At 39.7% G+C, this 21,631-nt stretch overlaps 1 protein-coding gene across 21 annotated transcripts in view; it reads right to left on the bottom strand.

Annotated features, from left to right (window-relative positions):
• GAPVD1 (GTPase activating protein and VPS9 domains 1) overlaps positions 1 to 21,631 on the bottom strand; it is a 64,568-nt gene that overhangs the window by 10,854 nt on the left and 32,083 nt on the right. For 3 of the 21 annotated variants that reach the window (XM_070596473.1, XM_008521925.2, XM_008521928.2), the window contains exons 11-22: positions 21,363 to 21,488; positions 19,311 to 19,484; positions 17,371 to 17,511; positions 16,143 to 16,277; positions 15,553 to 15,672; positions 12,583 to 12,660; positions 12,086 to 12,456; positions 9,572 to 9,659; positions 4,769 to 4,891; positions 2,509 to 2,638; positions 804 to 913; positions 330 to 489 (exon numbers count right to left, since the gene is read on the bottom strand). In XM_070596473.1, coding sequence (XP_070452574.1) covers positions 330 to 489; positions 804 to 913; positions 2,509 to 2,638; positions 4,769 to 4,891; positions 9,572 to 9,659; positions 12,086 to 12,456; positions 12,583 to 12,660; positions 15,553 to 15,672; positions 16,143 to 16,277; positions 17,371 to 17,511; positions 19,311 to 19,484; positions 21,363 to 21,488 — 1,756 coding nt within the window. Of the gene's footprint in view, positions 1 to 329; positions 490 to 803; positions 914 to 2,508; positions 2,639 to 4,768; positions 4,892 to 8,507; positions 8,589 to 9,571; positions 9,660 to 12,085; positions 12,457 to 12,582; positions 12,661 to 15,552; positions 15,673 to 16,142; positions 16,278 to 17,370; positions 17,512 to 19,310; positions 19,485 to 21,362; positions 21,489 to 21,631 lie in introns of those variants that run through there. The other 18 variants (XM_008521922.2, XM_008521926.2, XM_008521919.2 and 15 more) reach the window with 12 other exon arrangements.

The raw sequence follows: 21,631 nt of genomic DNA, 5'->3' as shown, positions 1-21,631 counted from the left end.
GGCCTACTCCCGATTCCCTGGTGCAGGGAAGTACTCTTCCTCATCACCCCTGAAAAAAGGAAAATGACATCCGAGTTTTCCTGGCCTCACCTCTGCCACGGCTGCTTCTGTGCAAAGCTGAATAAACTGCATTCCTCTGTTAGTATGAACTGCTCATTTATAACTACATTTCCAGACTAACTAAACAGCTAAATGTGTTCCATGGAAATGTACATCCAGGTAAACCTAGCAAGTACTTGTAGTAAGCCTCAATTCATTTTTGAAATAAGAAGCGAGAAAAAAATACCACTGAAAATAGATATAACAGCGAAACCAGATGAGAACACTACCTGTAGTCCTCGGCAATTGAAGCCAGCAGTTTCCTACAAGTCCTATTATCAAAGCGGCACACACAACGCATTGTCTCTTGAAGTTGAGCCATTAAATTCTTGTCTTGTAAATTAATTGCTTCAGCTATTTGAACTTTTAAGAAGCATACAATTTCATTATCTAAACAAAAAAACAAGAATTCCGTCATGGTTGAGAATCTCCTTGGCCTTACATAAGCTGTAAGCCATCCCCCAGCCTCTGGGACATCCCCCCTGCCTTCCCATGGATCAGCAGAACTCAGCTGCAGCGCACTCTCAGAGAACACTTCAACGAACCATTAGCAACCAAAGTGCCCTTAGCTGACACTAACACGAACATGTTAAGTTGAATCATACGAACTTGCTGCAGAGCTTAAATACAGTGGAATACTAGCAATTCCAGTATGGTTCAACCTTTAAATACAGGAAAAAATAAACTATAGTGCGGCAACTTACCTTCTGGATCGGTATGATCAGGTAAACCGTTCCTGGTTGAATGGGTTAGCACTGGGAAAGCGACAGAATCCGCAGAGCAAAGGGCAAGCCTCAGTTTCTTTTTCGCGTCTCTGAAGAACAAGTGAAAAGGACATTAATTTCTTTATCCAGATATGGTCAGTTTGTGAACATTTGCTATGTAAATTAATATGTTACCTCAGGACTCAAGTATTTCAAGTGGCCATAAATAAAAGATCATTTTTAACTTACTGACACCTCCCTTACAGGAACAGGCTGCCTAGACACCCGAGGAACAAGGCTGAGAAAGGGCTCTGGGCAAGGAGTGCTCTGTACACTCACCAGCATCAGTCAGACAACAAATCCTTTTTGACCTTCTAGCATAGCATATGCCAAGCTCTCTGAGGAGTTTGAAAGGTGCATTATGCCAGGGTTGGGAGGGGCCACAGAAGTCATTAGAACCATCTCACCACGCAAACTAAGAAGGCCTTCTACCACACCTCCTGAGAAATGTTGATCCTGCCACAAGACAAGCTCACCACCTTTCCCTATTGGTTTGCTTCCCATAAACATGTGATTTATGAAGCAAGCTAATCAAACGTAATGTTTGCCCATTTTGCAAAAACTCGTAAAATATACAGTGGTAAAGTCATGGCAGGAAAATAAAAATTCTCTTTGCTGCTCCCCCCAATTTTAGTGCTGGGAAACAATTATAAAGCTTCATAATATTTATAAATAAAATGAGGTACTGTTCAGAGTTTGCTTTAGACTAATTAGAGGAGGAGAGGTAAATATGAAACAATATTGGCCATGTATCAGTAACTGCTGAATCTGGGTAGTAAGCACATCATTGTACGCGCTCATTTTTGTATAAGTTTGAAATTTTCTATAAAAAGTTAAGACAGACAGAAACAGAGACGGATGGATGGATGACCAGGGCGTTAAAACTGACAATCCCTGTCTGGGGAAGCAGAGGTACCCTATGAAACAAAGGCAAATTCTTCAGGCTATTAAAGTCATTTTCTTTCTCAAGCCCCATTAGAACTAGAGAGTCTTGCCCAGGCAACGAGGAAGATGAGAAGCTGAGAGGGCTCCGGCAGGTGCACTGGAGACAGTGGGTCATTCAACAGCTCTGCAGCTGAACCCACCTCCTGCCTCAGCCCTCCCCCAGTGTCCTCACACGGCCTGGGGGCTTCGCATGGGCAGATGCACTGCCACTGGTTTCACTTAAATACTCACGTGGCCTCTGTGAGCATATGGGGTATTCTTTTTTTTTTTTTTTTTTTAAAGATTTTATTTTTCCTTTTTCTCCCCAAAGCCCCCCAGTACATAGTTGTATATTCTTCGTTGTGGGTCCTTCTAGTTGTGGCATGTGGGACGCTGCCTCAGCGTGGTTTGATGAGCAGTGCCATGTCTGCGCCCAGGATTCGAACCAACGAAACACTGGGCCGCCTGCAGCGGAGCGCGCGAACTTAACCACTCGGCCACGGGGCCAGCCCCAAGGGGTATTCTTTTTAATCCCTGAATTAAAGCCTTTGACATATGACATCTACAAGTGAGAGCAGGTTATCTTGGCAAACAGCATTTCATTCTTATTTCTGCTTTCTATTTGTGTGTTAAGTGACTCAATGAATCGCCTGACTTGAAGTGACTGCCTTGGTAACGAAAAGTCCAAATCCCAAAGTCCTGAATCCTATAAAAGAAATACCTGTAAGAGAAAGCGGAGTCCTGAGGGTGGGCCGCTTGGCTCGCGGAGTCTGGGAGGTCGTCAGCCGAGATGTTCTGCAGCGTTTCGTCACGAGGAGAATCATGTGCACTTTCACCATCACCCAGAACCTCTACACAAATCCACCCCCCAAAAAAGGATAAGCAGGTTAATTCGGAATATTCTGGCACTACTAGGTATTGAGAGCAACTCAATAATAAATTAGCATCGTGCTTTACAATAGGAGCTCTTTGGAAAAGAAAGAAAAAAATTTGAACAGTTAAGTTATTGATAGCAATGATAATCCATCAAGAGAGCAGTTGTTGAAGAGAGAATGGTTTTACTTCTTATAAACCAATCCTAAGACAAAATAATGAAAGTCTTTATTAACTTAATAAAGATAATACTCTGTAATCAAAATCACTGAACTACAGAACTAAAAGGGGCCTCAAAAATCATTTGACGTAACTTCTCAGACAAGGGAAACAATAGAAAGAATAAACAAATGGGACTTCATCAGACTAAAGAGCTTCTTCAAGGCAAAGGAAAACAGGATTGAAACAAAAAAACAACCCACTAACTGGGAAAAAATATTTGCAAGTCATACATCTAACAAAGACTTAATACCCATAATATATAAAGAACTCACACAACTCAACCACAAAAAATCAAACAACCCGATCAAAAAATGGGCTGGAGACATGAACAGACATTTCTCCAAAGAAGATATACGGATGGTCAACAGGCACATGAAAAGATGTTCATCATCGCTGACCATCAGGGAAATGCAAATCAAAACTACACTAAGATATTACCTTACACCCATTACAATGACAAAAATAACTAAAACAAATACTAACAAATGCTGGAGCAGTTGTGGAGAAAAAGGAACCCTCATACACTGCTGGTGGGAATGCAAACTGGTGCAGCCACTATGGAAAACAGTATGGTGATTCCTCAAAAAATTAAAAATAGAACTACCATACGATCCAGCCATCCCACTACTGGGTATCTATCCAAAGAGCTTGAAGTCAGCAATCCCAAAAGTCCCATGCACCCCAATGTTCATTGCAGCATTATTTACAATAGCCAAGACGTGGAAGCAACCTAAGTGCCCATCAACAGATGACTGAATAAAGAATATGTGGTATATATATATACAATGGAATACTACTCAGCCGTAAAAAAAAGAACAAAATCGTCCCATTTGCAACAACATGGATGGACCTTGAGGGAATTATGTTCAGTGAAATAAGCCAGACAGAGAAGGACAATCTCTGTATGACTCCACTCATATGAGGAATTTAAAAATGTAGACAAAGAGACAGACTAGGGGCTACCAGGGGAAAGGTGAGGTGGGGGGTGGGCACAAAGGGTGAAGAGGTGCACCTACAACACGTCTGACAGACAATAATGTACAAGTGAAATTTCACAAGATTGTAACCTATCATTAACTCAATAAAAAATTTAAAAAAAAATCATTTGACATAACACCCTCATTTTATAGCCATGGTATCCTGCCCAATCAGAAAATGGTTTCCTATAAATAAACCCTTTGGCCAGTGGCTGAGGTGGACCACGCGCTCAAGTCTCCCATTCTCCTTACCAGGGCTTCTCCCACTGCCCAAGAATGAGCCGGGGATGAACTCACAAATGCAGCCGGGCCAGACCTGTGGTTCCCACAGTTTTTATGTTATCAATTTAGATAACACATGCACATATAAAATCAAAAGGAATAAAAAGTTCCCTGGTGTAATAAAGATGCTGTGTTTATGTACAAAAAATATCCTTATTCTTAAGAGAGAATTTCAAGTGCTCAGGAAAAAAAGAAAAAACCATATAGAGAGAAAAAGTGGCAAAATGTTAATAACTGATAATTCTTAGATAGAAGGAAGATGGACCTTTACTGTACTAGTCTTTCAACTTTTCTGTTATTTTAAAACTTTTCAAAATAAAAAGTATGAGAAGATTCCCCCCCACCGGCTCCCTCTCAGGTACCCTATGACGCCCCCTGGAGCCAACTCATGTTACCAGTTTGTTAGAGATTCTTCCAGAGACACTCTGTGCACATACAAGCATAAATACATGCAGCATATGATTTCTGCTTTTATATACTTTTGTTTCCTCCTAACTTATCTTGGAGATTGTACCATATTTTTCTGACAGGTATTCAAAAGTAACTATACAAAGGCTACTTTTAATTCAGAACACCTTCATCAGTGTGATAGACACGTTACTATTCAATCTTTATCATGATTATCACCTGCACTTTCATAGTTTGCCATCGCTCCGTCACTGGGGCTGGTTCGTTTAATGGCATTTCTGTATTTGTCCAGAATATCCTCAGCGACCTGAGCTTGCGCACTGAGTCTAGGGCTGGGATCATCTGCAGGGAAAGGAGAGGGAGAGCATTAGCTCCCCTTGGTTTGTACCAACTCTGATGTTAGTACGACACCAGGAGCATAATCCCAAAGGCGGATTAGGAGGTAAGACTTAAAAAGAGCACATATCTCAATGTTAAGAGGCACCATGCAGCTGCCTACTCATCCTGCTTCTAGTTCAGTGAACCTTGCCAAAGCACGAAACTGGGAGGGTTAGCTCCACTTTTTCATCATCGCCAGAATTCTGCATGACAGTGTCAAAAAGTTCAGTGCAGACTGAATGGATGATGGGTTTCTAAAGTGCTTACACTCAAATCACTCTTAGCAATTCATTTTACAGAACTTCCAACGAGGCATTTTTACATGCAGACTTCATTTATTCAGACATCTCCATGCTGAAGGAGGAAAAAAGAAGTACTCAAACTTAGAATTAAACTCTTGTAAATAATAATAATAATAAATGCCTTCCTCCATTCTTCCTTCATGAATTTCTCCCTCTACATCACATGTGAAGACTTCAGATACTCATATTCTCTCTCACCCTGACAGTGCAGCCGCTGGACTAGAGCACCTCTGTGCGTGCAATGGTGTCAGAGGCGCTCCTAGAGAACCCAGACATTGTTGGGGAGTGCTGGAATTGTGCCTGCGGTGCACGGAGGAAAAGCTTATCACAATCACAGACGCAGCACTGCTTACGGACAGGACGGTTATCCTGTCAGCAATGTCAGCATAACAAAATGTTTTCCCGGAGTCTACGATGGCAGAGTCACTAATTAACAGTTGTCACAGCACAGAATTGCTAGAGATCTCTGGGACAAAATTAAGTTCCATAGTGAAACGCAAACTCCTAAGATAGATCTAGGCCAAGCAGGTAACCGTAAATGTCTATATTCTGGTAGAATCCCATTTTTTAAAAAGTCTAAAATTACATAAAAATCACTAGATTTTATATGTGTGTCTGTGTTAATAGCAGCTAATATTAGTAGCAGCTAACATTTATTGAGCACATGCCACGTGCCAGGAACTGTGCTAAGCACCTTATATGAATGATCTCAATTAATGACCACAACTACTCTACAAGGAGGTACTATCATCATCCCCTTTTATAGAAGAGAAAATCAAGGTAGAGAGAGGTTAAGCAGTACATTCATAGGCTCTTCTTTTGTTTCCATGAAAAAAATATTTAGTATTCATGTCTCCATAAAATTGTAGTCAAGTGTAGAGAGAAAGGATTTCCAAAGTAACAATCTTTCCACTATAATGGTATTTGAACGCTTGTTAAGAGAGTCCTAATAAAATCTGATCTTCTTCAAAATGTAAAACCTTTATCATTACAAAATCTTTTTTGGAGGGGGAATACCCTTTTGCTATTGATTTTGAGTGCTGAAAAAGGGACAATAAAATTTGGCTAGGGGGCAGCCCAGTAGCATAGTGGTTACGTCAGCATGCTCCACTTTGGTGGCCCAGGGTTCGCCCATTCAGATCCCAGGTGCTGACCTACATACTGCTCATCAAGCCATGCTGTGGTGGCATCCCACATACAAAACAGAGGAAGATTGGCACAGATGTTAGCTCAGGGCCAATCTTCTTCTTCTTAAAAAAAACTTGGCTAAACATAGTGAAAGCCACAATGTTGCTCATAACCTTTATTTCTATAATGCCATTCTTAAGAATTTTATCCCAGGAAAATAACGAAAATGCTATATATACAAAGATGTGTGTGTATATATATATATATATATATATATATATATATATCACACACACACACAGTAAGACATTGGATACAATTCAAATATCCAAAAGCAAGAGAACATTCACACTGCAGTAAAATCATATGATAGATTATCTTAGAGCCAATAAAAATTACTGAAAAGCCAGCTATGTCTAGTAGAAATTGGGAGAGGATTTATGAAATAACATGGTAAAAGAAGAATACAAAGTTACACACATACTCTGATTCAATCGTGAAAAGGCCATGTACAAATACGGAAAGACTGGGAGAGAACATGAAAAAAAGAATAGTTACAGTGGCGGGATTATGGACAGATCTTAAGAAATTTCCTTTCATAATATTTTAAGTTGATTTAACGATAATTTTCAATGAGTCATTAATTAGAAATGTGTAGAAATTCCCACACCAGTAGGGAAACTAAATTGCTTGAATCAAACACAAAGAAAATGAAATATTTTATGAAAAAACTTACTCTTTTCAGCTTCTGGTTTGGGCACCAAGAACCAAGAAAAACGCATGGTCCAAAGACACGAGTAAAAAGCAATTTACAACTTCTCCCAAGCTATTAATTCAACATTTTAAAAACATGAGAGTTCATTAAGAGTATCTCCCTTTATAAATGGTGGTAGTGTTCCAACACTAGCAACACGGTAAGGAAACAGGTATCTTGCCAAAAGGATGCCTTTCCAATTCTTCTCAATCAGACTGTAGTTCCTGAAGAACAGGAGTCAGGTGTGATTTGATTTAATACCTACAACACTCAGCACAGTGCCTGGCACGAGTCAGATGTTCAACAAGCATTTGCTGATGGAGTAAGACAGGCTTGACTGCTCTGGGCAGGGAACCGTGGCCTGCAAGCACAGCTCCTGGAGGTCAAAACTCTTTACTCCAGGAACGTCACCGCGCTGACCACAGCAGGGCTATATGGCAGGGCATGGGGACGTCTACTGTACAGAACGAGACATCAGAATAAGATGGATTAAAATGGGATTCTATCTGTGCTATGCTGAGCTCTTTGAGGAGGATGTTCTTTTGAAACGTATCCCATTTTTTAATGAAAAAATCTTCATTTTAACTTGGTAGGATAACATAATTTAAAATTCAAGATTAAAAAAAGAGGTGAGAAATTAAATTTCCCTCTAGAAGCTCTATAGTCATTGGAAACAGTACACAGCTTTCAAACTCAAGGTTGGGTCATTAACACTATTTCTCAGATTCTTTCCTTTTAGGGTGCTCATTCATAATGTACCAAAAAGAAGCTGCAAAAATACTAATGCTGAATAAGGCAAGAACGCAACCCCTAGTTGTATTTCCCTTGGGTCAGATAGCAATGCTAAAATGATTCAAGCTGTAAAAAATTGGTAAAGTTTATAAATTTATGGTATGTTTGACCAAACACTTTATCATGAAAAAAAGAAATGATTAGGTAAAACAGAATTTCACTGTGATCCTAAACAATCAAGAACTACAGATGGAAATAAATTTAGAATTCTACAATCAACATTAGAGAAAACTATTCAATGATCCCGATATGGCATGCATAGCACTAAAACCATCACCACACTTTCCTAAAAGGCACTGTGTGTCATCATCCCACTAAAATGCAGAGTTGGAGGATATGCCTAGAGGCTCAGGATCAGGGGCCTCATCATAAACGGAAGTTATGGTCATGAGGATGATGATGGTGGTGGCAGTCTGCAGGAAGAGCACACTGCGATTCACTGTGGCCGCCAACTGGACACCACAGAGCTACGAAGAACATACTCCCCAGGTACACACACAGACACACTCTTCTAAAAAGGCAACGCTTATGGCACCCAAGAAAAAGTGTTATGAAATATGTGCTCTGGGAATGAAGGAGCCAGGAAGTCCATGGGTCTACAAACCTGTGAGTGTTGAGAATCTGTCAGGCCCCAGATCATCTTTGTCTTTTTCTTGTTTTTCTTTCTTTCTAAATGGTATAGGAGCTGGAAATTAAATAAAGTCAGTAGTGTGACATATAACATACTGCACTACTTGGAAGACAGCAGTCATTTTGGAGTTAACTGGTGTGCCAACATTTCTAAGTGAAAGGAGGTGAAAAGTTTAAAAGCTAAGAAATCCCGGGTGTCAACTGATAATCGTTCTTAAAATAGCGTTGAAGGTTCTTAAAGAAGCTTTCAGGATCTGCTTTGGGGTCATCTGCCACAGGAAGAATGATTTAACGGACTCTACTGGGTCTGAATCAAAGACACTGCCTCTTAACTTCTGCTCAAAAACAACACATTCCAAGCTCTGAGCCTCATTCTCTCCTCCCATCGAGTGGGCTTGAGCATGGCGTGAAAGCAGTGCTCCTCAGCTCCTGAGCGAAACGGTGCACAGAAGAGCCCGGCGGAAGAAGCAGCTTTAATCCCAGACCATCTCTCCTTTCAGGAAGAGATGCTTTTGCCAACTCAAATCTCAGTACCTATTGGTATGATGCCAGGCTATTCACAAATAAAGCAAACAATTTTATACAACTGCCTTCCAAAATAAACACTCACTAATATTCACAGTATAAACATTCTCAATGAACAAAAACATAAAAAGCTTAAGTTTATTCCAGGAATGTAAAGGATGAATTTTCCATGTTTAATTACCAATAGCATCCCTTTTCCCTGCAATAATTCTTAGCAACACGTGTCAAAAGCCCTGTACATTTAACTTCAATGGTATATGACATTTAAACAACTGTGACCTGCATGGCTTCCATTTCTGAACACACTACCACTTCCTGCAAAGAACAGGAGCGGTCCTTTCTAGAGCTCTGCCTTAGCATTCACCTGAGTGAGGCCAGTTCCGAGACCCTCCAAACAGCTAGAAGCTCAGGCCCAACAAGCCTCACAGAGGAGCTGAGAGATGGGCTCTCCGAGAGATCTGAGGGCTTTGCTTCTGCTTGCTAATATAGCATTCTAATGTTTTATAAAATTACCTTTCGGCATGGCAGAAACAAAACGTTTTCTCCACCAAGGTCTGTTCCTGTCTGATTTCTCATCATCGCTATCTTTGCGTTCTTCAGTCTGTAGAAAAAGTTTGATGTTTTATTTGGAGTTGGACAGCAGGATGAATTACTATGAAAAGGATTTCAGTTAGTGTGTGAAATACAAAAACCACTCTTGTTTGACTTAAAAGCAAAACTGTTCTTACCGCTATATAGGCAACTTATGGAACACGTAAGTATACCTTTTAAGCACCAGACTATGATCTGCTTGAGGGTGGCACTATCCCATTACTCTTAGTAAACCAAAAGCTTAAAACAGAGCCTAGCATAGGGTAGGTACTCAATGGAATGAGTAAATGCAATGCAAACAAAATCTAGAGGGGTAGCAGAGATGGTAGCAGCAGGATTAATTAAAAAACCGCACATGCACTGTGTGTCAAACAGTGGGTGTAAGGATTTATATCATCTCATTTAAACTTCACAGTAGTCTTAGGAGATAAATACTACTATTAAGCCCTTTTTATAGATGAGAATTATCAGGCTAAAAAAAGTCATCTCCTCATCTTCCCCAAAGTTATAGAGCCTGTGTGTGGCACAGCTGGGACTCAAACCTAGATGTGACCAAGGTCAAAGTTCATATTTTGATCACCAATTATCATGAGTTATCATCAAGACTACATGCCAAAGGGCAGGGATGGTAATTTCTTTACTAGCCTATCATGTGACCTTAGACGAATCATTTCACTTGTTATTTTCATCTACAAAACTGGAACTAGAAACACCTTCTCTGAAGGCCTCCATGGGAAAGGGATATCAGAACCCAAGCAGAGAGATGAGGGCATCTGTGCCAGGGAGGGTTTAGCAGTGGGGATAGGATACTGATTACATATAGGAGGACTGATCGAATAAGTACATACATGAAGAATAATGAAAGCAGGTTTCTCACTGGTGGAGAAGGGAGTTACAAATATGGAAAGGGAGAAAGATGAAATGAGATGTGTTGATTTCAGACTGGGATGGAATGTATCAACGTGAGCTCATGGTTCTCAACATTTACAGAGAAAGAGAGATACAGAAATACACACACTTGTAAACGTGTGTGTACCACCCTGCACACACACACACACACTTCCTAGCTCTGTCTACTGAGAGGTCCTGGGGGCAGCAACGTCCCTACAGCAATGAGCACAGCTAGTATCCAGATTTTGACTTCTAAACACCATTTTCCACCAAAAGCAGCAAGGACTCCCTGGAGAAATTGCTGATTTCAGGACTAGGGCAGACAGAGTACAACATAAGCTCGTAGCATTTTGTGCCAGAAAGCAAAGAAACAGTCAAAGAATGATAGCAGCATGTCAAAAGAAGCTAGGAGTCAGCTTGAAGGGGTTCCCACTGGCCAAATCAGGGACAACTGGGCTTCAAAATAAATGATGGTAACAAACTCGCTGACTAAAATAGAAAATCATGAGTTAATAAGTTGATAAATTTAAAATTTGATGAGGAAAAGGATATTTGCATATTTTCAAGTCTCCCCTCCCCCTAAAGTTACTTATTAATTACAAAAGGGGAAAAAAACAACTTTACAGTGGTGAAGCCCGGCAGACAACACCTTTATCAAATGATCCAAATGAACAGCACAGTGATGGAATAAATAAAATTGCGTGCTACCTGACAGGATGTAATGAAAAGAACACAGAGTCACTTCAGTGATACTCCTGCCAAAGATGAATAACCTCAATCTAATCATGAGGAAACATCCAACAAACCTAAATTGAGGGACATTCTAGAAAATAACTGGCCTGCAATTTTCAAGAGGATGAAGGTCATGAAAATCAAGGAAAAACTGAGGAAATGTTCTAGCCTAAAAGAGACATGACAACTAAATACAAGATGTGATTCTGAATGGGATCCTTTTGATCTAAAGAATGTTACTGGGACAACTGGGGACGCATTAGTAGGGTGTGAGAATTAGCTGGTAGTAATGTATCAATTTTAATTTCCTGAGGGTGATGGTCATACTCTGATGTGTAGGAGAAGGTGCTCGTTTGTAGGAAACTTACACTTAAGTATTCATAGGTGGTGGATCAACTTACTCTGACATGGTTGGGGGGGAGTTCTTTGTAACTACTTCCAACTTTTTTGTAACTCTGTGATTGCTGCAAAATAAAAAATAATACCTCCTTGGGGAAAAAAACAATACCTCATCTAACCATCTCAGAAGGAAACTGTGAGGTTTTAAGTGAAATTAGATACAAAATTGCTTAGAGAAAAGTTAAAACATTACTACAAAAAAGTAGTCAGTAGTAGAAAATAGTAGAGGTTTCCCATGGGTTATGGTCATGGATATACTAGACAGATAAATCATCTTTAATCATCTCTACTGTCCATCCTTAATCTTAGATGTATGTATTCCATGTTAATTTCAGAGAGCAGAAGAACCAGGCAGATAGAACGCTACAGCTGACCACAATTAGCCAATTCTTCTATACGGCTTGTGCTCCATACCTCTCCTCTTGAGGAGTCCTTACTCGGGGATGAAGATGATGAATGAGGTGCAGCCATCAAAGAAGTAGCACCAATGGCTGCGGCTGGAGGGAGTTCTCGCTCTTCATTCCCTGGACGTCGATTCCAGCTGGGGTCACTCATGGGTCGCCGGACAGAAGACACTATATCAGAGCTCCTGCTGCGAACTAATCTCTCAGGGTAAGAATGCCTTTGCCTGAAGGCCTCCATTTCAGCCGGAGTTAAAACATGGGAACCAAAGTTCGGCAACCTGGCCTCATGTCCTCCCACAGCTCCTTCCAGGATTGGGGGATCTGGTGGTGGATGCGATGGCCTGGCATAGTGAACCTTTGGCCTTACCACAGCAGAGGCCCCTAGAACACAGGAAACGTTTGCCACTGAGACACAACTGATCCAACAAAGGCATTAACAAAGGGCTTTGGTTTTGTTCTTCCGTCCCTGATAAGACAAGAGTTACAAAGTTCATGTGACTAGTTTACCTTCATGTGAAGACAGTGGATCAAACATGGCAAGCAGAGACTCAGACTGCGAAGGAGGAGAGGTCAGCTGGTGGGCACCTAAAACAGACCGGCAAACTGTGAGACGACGTCAGAACTCAGGACTCGTGGAGAGTTTCAACACAGTGAAAAAGGTTCTAGCATTCTTCCAGTTTTCCTTTTTTAAGCAATTAGAATTTGAGGGGCATGTCAGAAAAAAAAATCTAATCAATATCAAACTCTGGTTACTTCAAATTCATCTGATGTTTTACCTACACACATGGATTTTCACTACATTTAAGCGGTCTAGTGGTACCTTTATGCTCTTAAAAATTACTGACCCGAAGAGCTTTTCATTATGTTAGTTACATCTATTGATATTTAACATATTACAAGTTAAAACTGAAAAGAAGCGCATAAATATAGTAATCCATTTAAATATGTCCACTAAATGACAACACAAATAACCCCTTTTAATGAAAAATAACTATATTTTCCAAAATAAAAAATAGCAAGAAGAGTGACGCTATTTACAATTTTGCAAATTCCTTTAACGTATGGCTTAATAGAACACAGCTGGATTCTCACATCTGATTCTGTTCTCGATCTGGTGCAACACGTTGTTTTGCTTGAGGTACATAAAGAAAAGCTGGCCTTGCACATAAGTAGTTGGAAAAGCAACAATATTTTAATAGTCTTTTCAGATAACTGTGGATAGTCTTCTTTGATATTACACCAAATCTTGACAAGTAGTAGTTTTTTCAAGGTTAGCTATAATGTGGAATCTGAAACCAAATCAATGAACATTTTGTACTCTGTTACACTAAAATTAATTGGTCTTGCACTTTGAATGGATCTTTTACTCATGCATGATTTTGTAACACCATGCCCTGATCATCTGGAAAATACTGGTTCAGTTAGATATGCAGATCTTTCAAATGTTGACACATTTCAACATGTGATATTGAAAAATCACATTCTTAATATCACTACCAATCTCACCAGAAAAGTCTTTCAATAGTGGGAAGCTGTCAAGCTCATGGAGGTGGGTACAAGTTTTCCAAAATTCTAATTTTTATCTAAAAGCTTGAACTTTATCATTGGCAACAAATTCTCCTCTGTCCGTTGTTTTCCTTGAAGTGAGGCTTGCGTTGTTAATTTTTAAGAAATGTCTGCCAAATACCCACGTATAATAACTATAGTTTGTCATTCTTTCAAGTAAAAATGGTGTTTTGTGAAAAATAAACAGGAAAAAAACAGCTAGTTAAGCTCACAGCTCAAATAATCATATAAGTGCTTTTCCTTGAGATACTTCATCATATTTCAGAATACAGCAGAAACACTTTATTTCTATTTCTTCACACAGAATATTAAAAAGATGTGTACTCGGGGCCGGCCTGGTGGCGCAGCGGTTAAGTGCACACATTCTGCTTCGCTGCCCAGGATTCACCAGTTCGGATCCTGGGTGCAGACACGGCACCGCCTGGCAAGCCATGCTGTCGTAGGTGTAGAGGAAGTAGAGGAAGATGGGCATGGATGTTAGCTCAGGGCCAGTCTTCCTCAGAAAAAAAGAGGAAGATTGGCAGCAGATGTTAGCTCAGGGATAATCTTCCTCAAAAAAAAAAAAGATGTGTACTCAAGAGTTGAAATGGAATTAATTTTTACTGCTTATCCAAGACATTCATAAGTAAACCTTTTTTTTTTTTTAACTGTGAGAGAATACAAAGGCTACTAGCTAGCAAGTTCTGCTGCCAGTGCCTTGCCTCGTGCTAAGGACCTCAGCAAATTTACCCACCTTTGCCTGTGCATTGTCAGTGCAAACGTCAATACAGTGAAAAGGATGATAACTTTTTATCATTATGAAAATAGTTTTGACCTCATAGTCTGGATTCCCTCAAAAGTGTCTTAAAGGCCCTCAGTGGTCCTTGGAGACCACACTTTGAAAAGGGCTGTTTTACAACACTGGTTCTCAACTATTTCAGCCCTCAAAGGATCAATGTCTGGAGACATTTTTGGTTGTCACAACTGCAGGGGAAGGAGCTGGGTGGTATGCTCCTGGTAGCGGCCAGAGATGCTGCTAAACATCATACCACCCACAGGGCAGGCCCCCACAACAAAGAATAACTGGCCCAAAATGTCAATAATGTTGAAGAGGAGAAATCTTGGCTTAAAACAAACAGAAATGTAAAGAAAAAAAGGTACCTCAAAACTCAGTACCCAATATATAAAACCACTGCTAGCACTTTGGTATTTCTTTCCAGTGCTTTCTCTATGATACGCTTTCTAATGTTTTATTATCTTACATATAAAATTCTTTAAAATAAACTAAGTGATATTATGTTCTAGGTATTTCTCCAAGTTAGTTCATATTCTTTAAAGCATTTAAGAACAGCTGCATAGTGGCCCTGTGGCCAGAGTGGTTAAGATCACACGCTCTGCTTCGGCAGCCCAGGGTTTTGCCAGTTTGAATCCTGGGTGCAGACATGGCACTGCTCATCAAGCCATGCTGAGGCGGCATCCCACATGCCACAGATAGAAGGACTCACAACTAAAAATACACAACTATGTACCGGGGGGCTTTGGGAGAAAAAGGAAAAAATAAAATCTTCCAAAAAAAAAAAAAAAAAGAATAGCTGCATAAATTCGCATAAGCGGTTACATCAAAAGTCACTTCGCCATTCTATTTTTCATTCTTAAGTTGTTTCTAATTTTCTGCCAACATAAATGTTATGAAGAACATCTCTGTGCATAAGACTTTCTCCATACATGGAACTGTTTCCTTATGACTGATTCCTAAAGTGGACTAACTTGCCCAAATTTAGTATGTGAACTTTTAAGGCCTTCTCTAAGTACTGCTAAATTATGCCCCAAAGTGCTCTAACAATTGCTATTATCACCAGCAATGTGTAAGACTGCCAGTTTCACCTATGAATGTAATCATTTTTAAAAGTCATTCTCATTTCCCCTTCTTACCATGAGTTATTTCATCCATGTCTGGACTAGTGACAGAATCTTTACCTCCAAAATCAGAGCTGCACTCAGATCTCAGGTCTTCAATCTTATTAGGAATATCCTCAGAGGTTGCACTTATGCCTTAAAAAAAAAAAAAAAAGTAAAAAATAAACAGCAAGAAGAACAAAGTAACCACACAGAAAGTATATGAAGTATATGGAGAAGTGTAAATATTCTCAAATTTTTTTGGTCTATACATGTGAGTTGTTTGGTATTATATGCTTTATTGTACTATAGCTTCAATACATTTACCTTGGTTTGCACAACATAATCAGAATTATCATGTGATATATAAACATAGTAGCAGAGGCTACCAAGAACAGATAAGAGTTAAAGAAGGAGCACACACAGACTGTTTGCCATCTACTTCAACAGGCTCTATAAAGCTACACATTAAGTTCTTATAGATTTAAGGTCCCACAGAAATAATTTTGTTTCCTGGAAATTACTCAGCTATTAAATAAAAATGTATCTCTTTGCCATCAACTTTATAAATAGGGAGGTGGAAACACACCTTGAAATCCTTATTCCTTAAAACAAGACAGACATACCCGACACAACACTGAGGCCTGGAGTGCTGGGGCGGGAACTGACCTCCCTGACATCCGTATCATCAGATGTGCTACCCAGTCCAGAACAGCTCTCCAGTTCCTGCAGGCGCTCCTCCTGCTTTAGATCTGGGGCCTCTAGACAGAAGAGGTGAGGTGTCACATTAGTGATTCTGTTAGAATGCCACAGTTTCAGCTTTTGTGACCCAGAGGAAGAAAGCTACCAGGGCATGAATGAAATCTGTGTAAATGGATTTCTAAGTCTGGGCCAGTTAGCAAAGTTAGTTAGATCAAGTGTTAACTCAAGGGCATGATTTTCATCCCAATAGAGGTCAGTTTGTTGTAAAGATGAAAACTCTGCTTCCAAATCACTAAACTCACAGGGTACGCTGTTGGTTAACAAGCACACTGAACAAGAGAATACAGAATAGCTTAGCATGAAATCAATCACTTTCTAAAAAATAACTCCTACAGATGTGCAATCAACAGTGAGCTAATCCTACTCTCTCCTTACATCAAGGTTAGCGTGTCTGAACACGTTAACAATATAAAACATGTATCAGGATCACTTAACTATTCTTGAGTCAAGTAGATCAGATAAAATGCATTTCAGACATATAGTTACTTATATTTGCACTCTGGTAGTTGAGATTTAGTTGAAGGCAAAGATTTATCTTTATGATCAGAAAAAAAAAGAACGGCAATACACAAGACAAAGTACAAAACACTTTACGTATATTTATAATCTGCAAAAAATAATTCTCAGGACTCCAGAGTCTCAATCTCAATGCATTTCAAACATACATGAGATATCTTTTAAAGAGTCAGGTTCTCCACCGGGCTAAATCTAAACACGCTTGACCAGGCATCCAACTACTCAGGGTTCGAGTTGTGTTGCTATTGCTATTTTACGATGAGTTAGTGAGAGATACTGATCTTAGAAGATGCTGAATATCCCACACTGAAGCCTGATGAGTTACTAACAATTGCTTCCAAAATAACTGAACAGAGTCAGAAAGCACCTGCCATCTTAGCCTACACCATCCAACAGTGCATTTTTTTCTTGATGGACAGAAAATCCCCTAATTTTCCATTTGAAATTCCTAGCAGTGTGATTGCTTTGTGCTTGTCAAATGTGTATTTGACAAAATGTACACAAGAGAGAAATTTGGATACCTTACATTTACAACTTCTGTGCAAATCAAAAAGCAAACAATGACACCATACTAACCTGAGTCACTTGGCAATACCTCTACACTCCAAGCTTCGCTTGTCGTCTCTGATATGGTAGAACCAGTGCAGGGGTCAAGCAGTACTGACCCTGAACCTGGCAGGCACAGTAAACTGCCTAACATGTTCTCTGCTGCTGCACCTGTATAACCAGCGGGGAGCAAAAGGTTAACAAAGGTCCTGATGGAAAGGAGCAGTGATAATGGAGAAAGGCCAGACACTAGGCTAACAAAATCTCTCTAGTCTACCCACAAGAAAGCAGCCAAGGTAAAAGTAATTCCAATCAATAACACCACTAAAAACACAATTTCCCACTTTGATCATAACAGCACAAGCTCCTTTTCATCAGTTTCTTCCTGTTCACCTTGGACTCGCCATAGACAAAACACACATCATTAGGTCAAGTCATTTCAATTAGCTTTCACCTTGGTTTTTTAACAAATTTTACGTGTGTCCCTAGCATCTTGCTAAAATCTGTACTCCTACAGGGATTAAAAACACTCAAACAGAGACATTTAACCACAGAAAGTTATACTGGTCAGATATGTTTTCTTCTGGCACATTAGCCGCATATTCAGAGCAATAAAATATATTTGCAGGAAAATACACACCTCTTTAGCACTCATTCAACTGCAAATACAGCTTATTGCTCAAATACAGCTTACTGCCATGAAAAATACTACTTTGGCATCTGGAACAACTAATGCAAAACCAATTAAGAAATCTATTTACACTACTTAAAAATACAAATAGAGAGGATTAAACATTATTGTACACCTGTGTTAAAAATACTCAAGTTTAGAATGCTCCACTACTTCTGATCAAACCTAATACAAGAACAATTCTACTTCAGTACGTGAAAAATTTTTTGGAAAAAAGTTCCTGGTAAAAGTTACCTTTTAAAGATATGTCATGAAATAACAAATAAAATGATGTCTCACACTTGCCACAACAGAATGGGGACAGGGGATAAAAACGGTGAGGGTGGGAGCAGAGATGAAACCAAACTTGCCCTGTGTGTACATATAACTGTTGAAGCTGAAGGACGGGCAAACAGAGGTCATTATACTATTCTCTCTTGTATTTGTTTGAAATATTTCATGATTTAAAAAGAAAACGAAGATGGTAGTTGAACTCTGAGAACTCACAGAACAGTATCCCAAAAAGGGTGAATTTTAATATATATAAATTGTACCTCAGTAAGCTTGACATAAAAAAAACCCAAAAAACTGGGGGCCAGCCTGGTGGCACAATGGTTAAGTGTGTACGTTCCACTCCGGAGCCTGCGGTTCGCCAGTTCGGATCCTGGGTGTGGACATGGCACCACTTAGCACACCATGCTGTGGTAGGCATCCCACATATAAAAATGTAGAGGAAGATGGGCATGGACGTTAGCTCAGAGCCAGTCTTCCTCAGCAAAAAGAGGAGGATTGGCAGCAGTTAGCTCAGGGCTAATCTTCCTCAAAAACAAAAAAACAAAAAAAGTGGTTACCTTTGGAACTGAATTAATCCTTTTAGAAGTAAACTCAAGTTTTAGAGAATCTCAGTATTGATATTATTCAGAAAGATTTTATGGCTATAATCTGTAAGAATTTTCATCTTAAGATAAGCTGTTTAGTCTCAAAAGAATATCCTAATCACAGACTAACAACATACACTCTGCCCTGCAAACAAGACTGGCAAGAAGGTAATTCAAAAGATTGGTTTTTCTTTCTCTGGGAGGGGGAAGGGGGAGTTAAATGTAAACAGGGAAACTGCTACCTATATTTAAGTAAAGAAAAAAAATACACAAATGCCTTGTTACATAAAGTTATCTCAGTTTCCTAGTTGACGCTAACATATACACCATGCTCGTCAGAGCACTGAGGTTTCCTCCCATGAAGGGCGGGTGGATATGAAGAACTAAACAGCAATATTCCAGAGACATCAAATAGCAGTTACCCGCAATTTCCTGCAAGCGATCTTCATCAATGTTGGGGTCAAAGTCACTTCCCAAGACATCTGTACTCCAGGTCTCACTCACTGTTTCTGATATGTCCCTATCATCTGTCAGTCCCATCATGTCACGAATTTCAAACTTCCTTAGCTTATCGTCGAGATTATCTTGTGTTGTAGCTATCAAAAACAAAATTAAGCACTTAAAAACTGGTAGCACAGCTTTGACTTTTTAATCAACCTTAAAGAACATTATGTCTTTGAACTTTAAATTACATATTTTACCATTAACACTGAGCACATAGTACCAAAACACTGAACTATTCTCTTACGATGTACTCTTTCGCTCTCTGAACTGAGCAAGTAGATTAACTAGGGCCATGGATACAATCATTTGTCATCCTGTGTTGACATCCTCCACAGTGTAAGTCTGATCAAGAATTGGGATCATATTCCCCTCTCTTTGAATTTTCACAGGCCTTGTCACTTGCTTTGGCCAAAAGGATAAGGAAGAAGCGTGCCAGTTGCAAGGCTAGGCCTCAAGAGACCTTATTAACTTCTGCTCTCTCTAACCCTTGCTCCTCTCACGAGAACAAGCTTAAGTTAGCCTGATAGAGGATGAGGGACCACACGGAACAAAGCAAAGGTCATCCCAGACCAGCCAATTCCCTCTGACCAACTGACCCCCAGCTACGATTAGCAGAGCTCCGTACTCCACCACTGGTGACCTTAGATACATGAGTGAGCCCAGTCCAAACCAGAAGAACCACCGAGCTGACCCAGAGACTTGAGAGCAAAGATAAATGTTCAGTGTTTTAAGTCACTGAGTTCTGGGGTGATTTGTTATGTAGCATTATTGTGGCAATAATTAACTGACAAACCAATACTAAAAAAAAATTTTTTTTTTCTGCTTGACTTGGATACATCCTCCCAATTCTAGAGTATTCTCTTCCCTTGACCAATGAGAAGCAGTCTGCAATTTACCTGAACTCACTTCCTAACCAAGTGTTCACAAAGCCTGGACTGCCAACCACCTACATGAGAATCACCTAGAGGGTTCGTTAAGGAAGTGATATTCTTTCAACTTCTGTCTTAAGTTAATATTACTTTAGGTTTCTGTTATTTGGAGAAAATTTAATCCTAATTAATACAACGACAAACTGATCCAGTAAAATACAGCATTACTTTTATTCAAGCCACACATACCCCAACTGGCATAACTCGCTTCCTTTCTAAAAATGGACTGAACCAGATTTCTAGAAATGAGATAGGGAAAATGGCTTTTTAAAAAAAAAAAAACTCACCAGATAATTTTTATGCGCACTAAAGTCTAAGAATCACTGCCTCAAACCCAGTCGAGAGTATCTGCCCTCAACACTCCCTTGAGGCCCACCAGTGATCTTTAAAAGAACAATCCAAAGAACTTTTTCAAACTAAGCTTCCTAAAGCACAACGGGGATCCAGCTACTATTCGATCCTTACCTCACACTATTCCCCTACCTGCTAGTTTCTGAGTAAGTACTAGGTTCCCACCTCTCTGACTTGCTTACACTATTCCTTCCCCTAAAGTGGCCTGTCTCCAGTTTCTGCCAATGCAACCTGAGCCAGGCTTTAAGGCTAGTATTTTCTGCCACTAAGCTCTTCTCTACACTTTCAACCACACCTATGTCTCACTCAGAACTGCCAAAGCACTTTTATGATATTTTTAATCATTTGTGTACCATTCCCTTCCTATTCTAAGTGACTTGAGCCCTGACTATTTATCTTTGTATCCCTTAAAATTTTAATATTACTGAATTAAAATACCAAATACTACAGAATTCAAGAAATTCATTTTAATTGTTCTATGTAATTTAAGCCTAAACAATTCACTTACCAACTAAACATATTTTTAAGAGCTAAAGGAACTCTGAATAAACGCAAACTTAATGGTCATTATATAATCAACTAAAACAACTTCTCTTACTGAACACAGCCAACTTACATGGGAACACACTGCTCATCCTGCAACAGGTAAACTCTATGCTACTTGAGCAGTTGTGTCCCACCTCACTTTACCTTGCTCATGCTCTAAGAGTTGTAGAGCTTCAACTCCATTACTCCCAGAAGGTCCCGCTCCAAGTTCTGATACAGACTCTCCTTCCAGGTCTAGAGAGGATACTGAATTAGAGCGATTTGAAGGACCTAGACAAATGTTTACACTGTGAGTGAGCTTTTTAAAACTGTCATGAGCCACCATGCAATTTTTCATGCCTTATTAGAGACTAAAGGCTGATTAAAGTGCTTTTATACTGCATTTACACCTTAAAAATATACATGCCCTTTAA

This window comes from Equus przewalskii, chromosome 26, assembly GCF_037783145.1.
Source record: "Equus przewalskii isolate Varuska chromosome 26, EquPr2, whole genome shotgun sequence".
NCBI classification, from domain to species: Eukaryota; Metazoa; Chordata; class Mammalia; order Perissodactyla; family Equidae; genus Equus; species Equus przewalskii.
Note: the sequence above shows the minus strand (reverse complement) of the source record. Positions and strands in the feature narration are given on the sequence as shown.